Here is a 9,934-nt window from a genome sequence, read left to right on the forward strand (position 1 = left end):
CCAAAATACGCCTTGGGGGGGCGTTTTCGAACCACTAGCCTCACGCAGCGCTACTCCATTCTGTTGAGGTTTGATTAACAGCGCTTACCTTGCTTGGAGTTGCCTTGATTTCTGTTCAGCAGCAGTCGACACCGTTGCCTAGCGACCAGCTTGTCCCGGTCGCCATTTTATTTGGACCACGTGGCTTCCATTGCGGCCGCCATCTTAGGATAGGCAGTCACCCGTGGGGAAGGCTTCCTTTTGGGAGCCTTTAATAAATTGCCCACAGTGCCTATAATTTACCACGTTTCTTGAACTGGTATAGGGATTTAAGCAAAGGGCTTTGGCGCTCCTAGGTAACTTGTATTTGGAATTACGATTAATCAATTGATTTAATTGAAGTGCTTGGCTTGAAAAAACAAATTGTCTGGCAATTACCTCGCAAGTGATCTTATCTCCCTGTTGTAGTTAAATAAATTCTAATTGGGTGCGGAGGAAACTTTAAAGGGAGATTTAAGGAGCAGTTTAGATCTGCAAGGGGCAGCATAAGGCAACTCAGCCGGCACTGCTTTCCTGCTTTATTACTTTATATTACCTTGTTGATATTATTTTATTTTGCTATAATTTACTTTGTTTTATTTTGATTGATCTTACTTTGATTTTATTTACTTGGCTTATAATTCTTTACTGCTTTACTGCGCGACAAGTGATCTTATTTCTCTGTTGCAGTTAAATAAACTCTAATTGGGTTTGGTGGTAATTTCAAAGGGTGATTTAAGGAACAATAGAAATAAAATAAATAAATAAATAAATAAATAAATATAATTTAAAAAAATAAATAAATTAAAATTACATCAATAACTACCATAATTTGATTTACTTCCTGCCTTTAAAACAGGACTGCCTTGTTTTTCATTTGGGACACTAGGCCAGTCGCTGCTTCCTGCCTGCAGCGCCCCCCCGCCTCTTAATGCGACATTGGAACGCATTATATAAATCATATTCAAAATAAAATAAAATAACAAAAACTTGAATTATTTTAGTAATAACAGTAGCTGTAAAACAAACAGCTACTTACTGCCGGCTTCTGATTCCTGCTTTCAAACCAGGCTGAATTTGAATTGAGATTGCTAAATAATTAGGTGTTTTTGAAACATAAATAAATACATAATTAAGCAATTGTAAGCTTAAATTAATAAATAGATAAGCCGGAAATAACTTGTTGAAATTAAGATCAGGTAATTTTCCTGTCTGCTCGGCTGGTAGTTGCATCCCCATCCCAGTTAAGTTGTGTATTAATTATCTTTCCTTGAAGTTTTGCCAGTGCAGACAGTACTGAACTACGCGCATTAGCTGAGCTAAGGGAACGGTGTTCCATTGATCAAGGTAAGCAAGAGTCTAGTTCACATCATGTCTGGTCAAGGAAACCAAGTGAATTCCACCTCATCTGGGGGGCCTCAGGGAAATCAGGAGGATCCACAACCTTTTGTAATCCCAAGTAACCCTCAAGCCTTGGCAGAGTTTTTCACTGCTTTCCAGGATTTCTATAGGAACAGGTCTTCTGGACAAGTGGCAGCAACACCGGCAGCACCATTGGCAGGGGCACCACTGGCACCAGTGGCACCGCCAGCGGCACCGATGGCAGCGGCACCAGCGGTGGCGGTGTCCGTACCAGAGGTATCGAGAGCGTTCACACAGGACTTCATTCCGGATACACAACCCAACGAGGTGCAACTTCCCGGCACTTCTGCGGTCACGGTGGCAGCTCTGAAAGCAGCCAAGGAGGCAACACCTCGGCCCAAAAGGAATACCCGGGCACAGTCGGCCGCCCCGGGCAAGGCAAAAGGGGCCCCGAGGGGGGGCAAAAAGGGTAAGGCTTGCGTTCACTGTCCTGGGGCGACTAATCTGCAAAAGGACCCAGGTGTTCCGAGTCTCTTTCAGAACCCGCCACCGCAGGCAGCACCAGTCGAGGATGCATCAAGTTCTTCTGCCGACGAGGAAGCCCTGGGGCCACAAGCAGCACAGGCGATCACCGTACCGGATCAAGCCATACCCGAGGCCCAGTCTGGGAAGAGGAAGGAGAAGAGAAAACACACCTCAAAGAAGAGTAAGAAGAGTAGGCATTCGGATTCAGAGGATGATTCAGGTACCTCTTCTTCTTCCGATTCGGATAGCGATGTTCCCAGGGAGGAGTACTGGGGCCACGGGGAGGATTGTGTGGGTCTTCCTTTATGGGTGCATGAGAGAAGGGCCAATTCATATAGAAAATCCTTTAATGGGACCCTTGAGTGGAAGAATGGCGCCTTAGTTCAGGATGTTAAAACGTCCACTAATCTGTCTACGGATTTCATCGTAGGCTCTCATTTATCTCAGAGAAAGAGGAATAAGATCCTCAATGGGGAGTATATAGATATATTCAGATTGCTACCTCCAGCAAAGATTACGGGTAGAGGGGAGAAGAGGCGCCAGTATGGTAGACGCAGGTACAGGACACCTAGAGCCGAACGTACTTTTGACAACTGGCTGGATGGGTTCCAGGTGTTCATGGGTGTCGTCAGCGCGGCTTATCCAAAGCGGGCGATGCACTTGATTGCGTACCAGGCTCATGTTAGGAGGGCGCGGGATTTAGCGGGAGATATTGCTGCCATTAATTATGATGAAGACTTCCGCAGAAATGCGTCACTGTTGTCATCCACGCGCTGGGATCTGAGGGACCAAAACTATTGGTCAGAGCACGTGGGTCCCTTCGTTGAGAAGAAGCACCAGGAGTCGTCAAAATCTTGGAAGACCGCTGCGAAGCAGAGGCGACTGTGTTGGGAGTACAACAAGGGGGTTTGTGCACGGGCTGTCTGTAAGTACAGCCACGAGTGCGATAAGTGTCTTGGTAACCACCCAGCCACTGCCTGCATTAAAGGGAGGCAGCCCTTTCGGGGTGGGAGAGGTGCCTACAACCAGGGACCTAGAGGTGGCCACGGAGCGCCATTTGGACCCCAAGGAAACAGGCAGTAACCTCGGTCTGGGCCTGGCCTGGTCCCCCATCAAGTTGACCCCATTAAAGAACCTTTTAGACCATTACCCCAACAGGACTGCAGCAGCGTATTTATGGGAAGGCTTTAGTACCGGTTTCAGGATCCCAGTAGCCTTTCCCCCCAATCCAGGAGATCCTCCAAACCAAAAATCTGTGAGGGAGATGCCCGAGGTTGCCCAAAAGAAAATTATTAAGGAAATCAAAGCAGGAAGGGTAGCCGGCCCCTTCCTTGTCCCTCCAATTGAAGGCCTCCATATATCCCCATTAGGCATAGTCCCCAAAAAAGCGCCCGGTGAGTATCGCATGATTCACAACCTTTCCTACCCAAAGGGCGCGTCTGTCAATGATGCGATACCGCAGGAACTCTGCACAGTGAGATATGCCACTTTCGATCAAGCGGTACAGCTCATACGCAAGTTCGGTAAGGGGGCGCTGCTGGCGAAATGTGACATTGAGTCGGCCTTTAGACTCCTGCCAGTTCATCCGGAAGATTTCCGGTGGCTTGGCTTCAAATTTGAAGGGGCGTATTTTGTGGACAAGGCAATGCCCATGGGCTGCTCCGTGGCCTGCGCAGCCTTCGAGGCATTCAGCACCTTCCTGGACTGGGCGCTCCGCTTCAAAACCGGTGCAGAGGGCGTGTCGCACTACCTGGATGACTTTATCCTCGTGGCAGATAGCAGGATTAAATGCTCAGAGCTCCTTGAAGCATTCACATCATTAGCAGGGGAACTGGGGGTCCCGCTGGCCGCCGACAAAACGGAGGGCCCGGCTACGACAATGGTGTACTTAGGTATTGAGCTGGACACTGTCGCTCAGACCTCAAGACTCCCCAGGGAAAAACTCATCGCGCTAGGTGACCTTATTCGGCAGCTGCTCCCCCTAAAAAAAGTTACACTCAGGCAAATCCAGTCACTGTTAGGACACTTAAATTTTGCTTGCCGCGTGGTTTCCCCTGGCCGCCCATTTTGCGGCCGCCTCGCGAAGTTGTCAGCTGGACTGCGTTCCCCTCATCATAGGGTTCGGCTATCCAAGGAAGTGAAGTCTGACCTGGAAGTCTGGTTGGAGTTCTTGCAGAACTATAACGGTATTTCCCTGTGGCAGGACAACCTGTCGCTGCAGGTTGACTTCCAGGTCCATTCGGATGCTTCCGGCTCTCTGGGGTTTGGTGTTTACTTTAGGGGCCAATGGTGTGCCCAGCGTTGGCCCGCCGCCTGGCAAGGGGGTCCCATTACTAGAGACTTAACCTTCCTCGAATTCTTTCCGATTGTAGTGGCGGTGCACTTGTGGCCTGAAACCTTTAGAAACCATAGGGTGTGCTTCCACACCGACAATCAGGCCGTAGTGGCGGTACTTTCCAGGCAGGTCGCACGGTCACCAAGGGTAGGCGGCCTCCTGCGTTCTTTCGTTCTCCGGTGCTTAGAGCTCAACATACACTTCTCAGCAAAATTTGTGCCTGGTGTAAATAATGACATTGCGGACGCCTTATCTCGCTTTCAGATGGACCGCTTCCGCTTGTTAGCACCGGATGCAGAGCTGCTGCCTCAGCCATTCCCGGAACATCTGTGGAGGCTTGGGGACCAGAGGCGTGGGGACCGGAGTCCTGGGAGCCGGAAGTCATTCAGGGAGTAATGGCCTCAGTGGCACCTTCCACTTTGAGATCGTATAAGAAGGCTTGGGCGGATTTTCTAAAATTCCGCAGCAAAACCCGCGCCATCAGAAGCAGTGCCCCTCCCGTCAAATCAGAAGTGCTAGCTTACCTAGTTTACCTGAGACGCTTGGGCCGCGCCCCTAGAACCCTCAACCTTCAAGCCGCAGCAATTTCATTCTTTTGCAAGACGGTATTTTCCACTGATCCTTGTGACGATTTTGTTATACGAAGGACGCTAGAGGGTTGGCGCAGGCTACAGCCCCCAAACCACGATATGAGGAGGCCGATAACATTCGACATCCTTGCCCAAATCCATAAAAAATTGCGAACAGTATGCTGGTCAAAGTATGAGGCACGATTATTTTCGGCGGCTTACTCCATTGCCTTTTTTGGAGCTCTGCGTGTGGGTGAGTTAGTTTATGAAGCGGGTCAGCACGGTTTCTCCCGGGGCTTGCTTTTAAGTGACGTTACCCTGTCACGGGAGGACCTGGTAGTACGGATACGCAGCTCTAAAACAGACCAGTATGGGAGGGGGGCTCTTGTTCAGCTTATGGCTACCGATAGCCCTGGCCCATGTCCAGTTAAAGACACAAGGCGCTTCTTATCCCTGAGGGTCAACTCGGCAGGGCCCCTGTTGATACATGCAGATGGTTTACCTTTGACGCGTCGCCAGTTCACTCGGGTCATGCGCCTAGCACTGGCAGCATGCGGCATCCCCGCAGCAGATTTTGCTTCACACTCTTTCAGGATAGGTGCAGCCACCACGGCAATGCACCTGGGTCTTACGACTGAGAGGATTAGGGACTTAGGGCGCTGGAAATCTGACGCGTACAAACGCTATTTGAGGAACAATTTGTGACGGTGACTGATCATGGTCTGTTTTGTTTCAATCTCCTACAGGTGATATGGGGGTGCGCGTCTGGATTATCGGGCACAGTATTGTGCATTGGGCCAGGGTCCGTGCCATCCTTACCGGTCTCGGGCCGCACCTGGGCCTACCTGACGTCACCCTTTCCTGGGTCTCCCGGAGGGGAATGCGCTGGGCCGAGTTGCTGCCCGCAGTTAAGGCCAGAGCTGCAGTGGAGGGCCCCCCAGATGCCTTATTGATACAATTGGGGGAAAATGACCTAGCCTACAGGAAGGCAGTTGACTTGCAGTGGCACATTTTTAGCGACTTCGAGGAGCTGAAGGCCGCTTACCCGAATGTCACAATTATTTGGGCCTCACTGATGGAGAGGCGGATTTGGAGAGACTGCAGGTGCCCGATAGCTATTAATAGGGCTAGGAAAGCCTTGGATCGGGCGGTGGTGCGTAGAGTGGCAGCCCTGGGTGGGATGGTGACTGGCCACCCGGGCATTCGTTTCAACCTTGAGGCCCTCTACCGGTATGATGGCGTGCATCTTTCGGATGCTGGTAATGATATCTGGCTTAGGGATATTGCAAAGGGGATATTGGAGTGGATTCAGGCATGAGAGTTTTGGCGGCGAGCGGCTGCTCGGTGGCGGTAGGCATTGGTAAGATGGGGTTAAGAGGATGTGGGGGGGGAGGAACGCCATCACCTCCCCCCAAAGAACGAAGGGTGGTCTGTTAAAGGACTCCGGGGGGCGTGGCCCTGTCCGAAGCCTATGGAGGTGAGGGCCAAAGGCACGCCCCAGAGCGGTGACCCGGGGGAGCTCTTAGCCGACGTGCCTCAGCGGGAGACTCCCCCGATTAGTGTTAACCCTTCCCCGTGTCTCCAGCAAATGGGCTGGAGCCGGATAGTCGATAGGACCAATGCCTAAGCCAATGCCTCTCATTCCTGAATTCAATAAAGTTGTGGCCTAATTCGCCCAATTAACCTTAATCATGGTGTCTCGTGTGTTTATTTATCTTGGTGGGGGGCGGGAACTCGCCACGCAATGAGTGAAGTCAGAGCTGTGATTGATGAGTAAGGTGCTTGGGCTCCAGACATTAGGAATCCCTGGGATCATAAACAGCTTCTGTTTTCTCCTTCCCCTTGAATGCCTTCCTGCTTCTCACTGATTTTCTAGCCCTTGGAATTTCTATAGTTTCCTCTTCCTATCTTTCTAGCATCTTTCCTGTAGTGGGCTTATCAGAGATCGGGTACTCCCTACAAGCTATTTTCTGCCACTACACAACAAGGACAAAGAGATGTTAGAGATTCCACCCACTCCACCCAAAATGGCAAGTGAAAAATCTGAAAACTTGTAGAGGCAGCTTAGGCATGTCTCCCTTGTTGCAGGAGCTGAAGTTCAGGCAGTCATTAAGATTTCACTGTATAACTGACAATACAAAAGTATACATGTCTACTCAGACAAAAGGGTCTGCAATGAAGGGGGCTTGCTCCCAGATAAGTGGGTACAGGAATGCAAAGTCAAATAATAAATTTAACACAATTAAATCATGTTAGCTATCAGAGTAGTTTGTTTTTGTTTATCAAGGTTGGGAAAAAAGAATAAAAGTGTGTGCTTTGCTGAGAGTTATGAAACCCCACAGACTCCACAGTATTTTTGTAAATATATCAGTCTTTAATATACCAAAATATTTATTTTCTGGTCCTTTCTGGAGGAGAAGGGGAGCAATTCTAAGAACTGCACCAGAGCCCTTAACCATCTTAATTTGACTTCGCTTATGCTTTGTTATATCTAGGCTGGAATAGGACCAGGCAGCCACTCAAACAGAGGACAGTCCCCTGCAAAACAGGACACTTTGTCACGCTGAGACAGATGGCTCCTGGGTCACAAGGTTTCTGTTATGTTTTTCTGTTCGTAGATCTGTTTTGAGTGCATGCCAGTACAGTCTTAAGTTCCTTTGCACTACCTAGAAATGTTTCTGTGAAAATCCCAGCTGTGTGAGTCAATTTGCGTCTCTCTCTCTCTTTCTGGTACATCTTAAACTGCAAAACAACACTCAAACCAGGAAGAGAGCTATTTATATCTCCCCTGGTGAGATATAGTCCATCAGAAACCCAGATACCAGTTTCCTGGAAATTTTGCCCCATGAAACAAGAAGCCAATAGCAGTCTTATCAACACCATTGACACAAACAACCTCAAAGACCAAGGCCCTGCCAGGCCTGCAAATCGACTCCTGCAGCTAAACTTGACCCGGGATGTAGCTGGAAGGCACATGAAACAGTGGAGCTCAGTGACAGAGCAGCAGTTTTACATACGGCCACCATATGCCCGGACTTCCCCAGTTATTGCTGGGATTTCAAAGGCAGAATTGATGTCCAGGGGAAATTTCCAAAAGGTGACACTTTGTCCTGGATCTTAGGCAAGTCAATTGGAAAATTGTGGGAGGGTTTTGGAGTTTCAGCGTGTCCGGGTTTTTGCCTTTGGAAATATGGCAACCCTAGTTTTACATGCATAAGGTCCCAGGTGAAATCCACAGCATCTCCATTTCTTTCAACCATTAACAACCATCAGAGCTGCAACAGCAATGCAAAACACCTACCCAAATATTTGTTTTGAACATGAAGGGAGGTATCCAAAATATCCCTTAGAGTTTCCTCACCAGAGGAGTGCAGGTGTTGCAGATGGTGTCATTTATAGCTTATCCTTCCTCATTCCTTGGGAGGATTTTAAGCAGAGGTTGGATGGCTATCTGCCATGGATGCTTTAGCTGAGATTGCAGGTTCCAGCTCTATGATTCCATGATCCCTATAAAAAGCACCTGGGAGGTTTGTGTGAAGTGGAAAAGGCCTGGTTCCAAACTCTACAAGGAGTCTTGCAGCACTTGATGCAAACCCTCCAACTGTCCCTATTTTCCACAGGCATCCCTAATTTAGAGAAGCTGTCCTGGTTTCTGCTTTGATCCCAGAATGTCCCATTTTTCCTTGTTGTTCTTGTTTAGTCATTTAGTCGTGTCCGACTCTTCGTGACCCCATGGACCAGACCACGCCAGGCTCTCCCGTCTTCCACTGCCTCCTGCAGTTTGGTCAAACTCATGTTGGTAGCTTCGAGAACACCGTCCAACCATCTCATCCTCTGTCGTCCCTTCTCCTTGTGCCCTCCATCCTTCCCAACATCAGGGTCTTTCCCAGGGAGTCTTCTCTTCTCATGAGGTGGCCAAAGTATTGGAGCCTCAGCTTCAGGATCTGTCCTTCCATTTTTCCTTAGGATGTCCCTATTTTCATTGAAGAAATGCTGGAGGCTATGGATCCAATGCCCAAGCCGTCCGAAGGCAATTCCGTACAGGGGAGGTGTGGTGTTTTTTTAAATGTTTAATGTTTTATTATGTTTTTACATATGATGGACGCTGCTCAGAGTGCTGGGGCAACCCAATAAGATGTGTGGGGTATAAAGAGTAAAATTATCATTATGGAATGGGACGTCCCTATTTTCATTGGAGAAATGTCGGAGGGTATGTTGAATGACGTGGGCTCTCGTACATGAAAGCTTGTGCTGTATTGAATTCGTTAAGTCTTTTAAGGTGCCACCTTGCTAGTTCTGCTGCAAAATAGACCAATTCAGCGACCCCTCTGGGAGTGTGTGGTATCAGATACACTGAAGTGCCCAGCCTTGCAAACAAAGGAAGCCAAGTTTCCTAGCCTGCAGCTATTTTCTGCTCCTACTAAGAACCCTATTATCTATCAGATTAGCAGCATTCTTGCCCCCAGAAATCAGGCATTCTTGGAGGGCCTACTGACTCTTAGCATAGGCAACTGAATACTTAAAAAGAGAGGGAGGAGTAGATTAGTCACTTTGTGACCAAACAACAACAACAAAAAAGCCTTCTTGACTTTCCCGGGTGAGAAGGGTTAATTGGTCTCTAGTTGCAGCCATATAGCTGGGCTGCATTGGGGTAGCCTGTTCTCAGTAATGTTGAAATTAAAACAGGGCTGTATTTCATGAGCATAAGTTCTCTCGCTTTCCAAGACAAAATGCGGTTGTGTGCAGATATCCAAAGATGCAACTCTATGCATTTATTATTATTATTATTATTATTATTATTATTATTATTATTATTGATTTTGATTAATAGCATCTCTATGCCACCCAACGGCAGTGTCCTCTGGGTGGCTTCCAAAATGGCAAGGCATTAAAATTAAATAAAAATTGGAGTGCAAGAAAAACCAGCAAACAAATTCAAGCATTAGAATTCAGCGTTAAAAAAAAAAATGTTGACGGAAATGACACATTCTACTCATGTAAAAACACACTGATTCCCGGACCGTCCGTGGGCCGGATTGAGAAGGTGATTGGGCCGCATCCGGCCCACGGGCCTTAGGTTGCCTACCCCTGGTCTATGCAATTCCCCAGTGCAGCTCATTTAGAA

General features: G+C 48.3%; 2 protein-coding genes across 2 annotated transcripts; both read left to right on the forward strand.

Moving 5' to 3' along the window:
- Positions 1–1,407: 1,407 nt before the first annotated feature.
- LOC144328457 (uncharacterized) lies at positions 1,408–3,371 on the forward strand. Its single transcript, XM_077932058.1, has one exon. The coding sequence runs from the start codon at positions 1,618–1,620 to the stop codon at positions 2,986–2,988; it is 1,371 nt and encodes a 456-aa protein (XP_077788184.1). The 5' UTR covers positions 1,408–1,617; the 3' UTR covers positions 2,989–3,371.
- Positions 3,311–6,498, forward strand: LOC144328275 (uncharacterized). Its single transcript, XM_077930918.1, has 2 exons — positions 3,311–3,860; positions 4,478–6,498. The coding sequence occupies exons 1-2, from the start codon at positions 3,311–3,313 to the stop codon at positions 5,512–5,514; spliced, it is 1,587 nt and encodes a 528-aa protein (XP_077787044.1). The 3' UTR covers positions 5,515–6,498.
- Positions 6,499–9,934: the final 3,436 nt, after the last annotated feature.

This window comes from Podarcis muralis, chromosome 7 (assembly GCF_964188315.1).
Source record: "Podarcis muralis chromosome 7, rPodMur119.hap1.1, whole genome shotgun sequence".
Taxonomy (NCBI): Eukaryota; Metazoa; Chordata; class Lepidosauria; order Squamata; family Lacertidae; genus Podarcis; species Podarcis muralis.

What these genes read in the sequence shown, in the direction of transcription:
- LOC144328457 (XM_077932058.1), top strand. Translation starts at nt 1,618, where the DNA reads ATGGCAGCGGCACCAGCGGTGGCGGTGTCCGTACCAGAGGTATCGAGA.
- LOC144328275 (XM_077930918.1), top strand. Translation starts at nt 3,311, where the DNA reads ATGATTCACAACCTTTCCTACCCAAAGGGCGCGTCTGTCAATGATGCG. An exon ending in GGAAAAACTCATCGCGCTAG is followed by an intron (nt 3,861 to 4,477) that starts GTGACCTTATTC and finishes GTAAATAATGAC; the next exon opens with ATTGCGGACGCCTTATCTCG.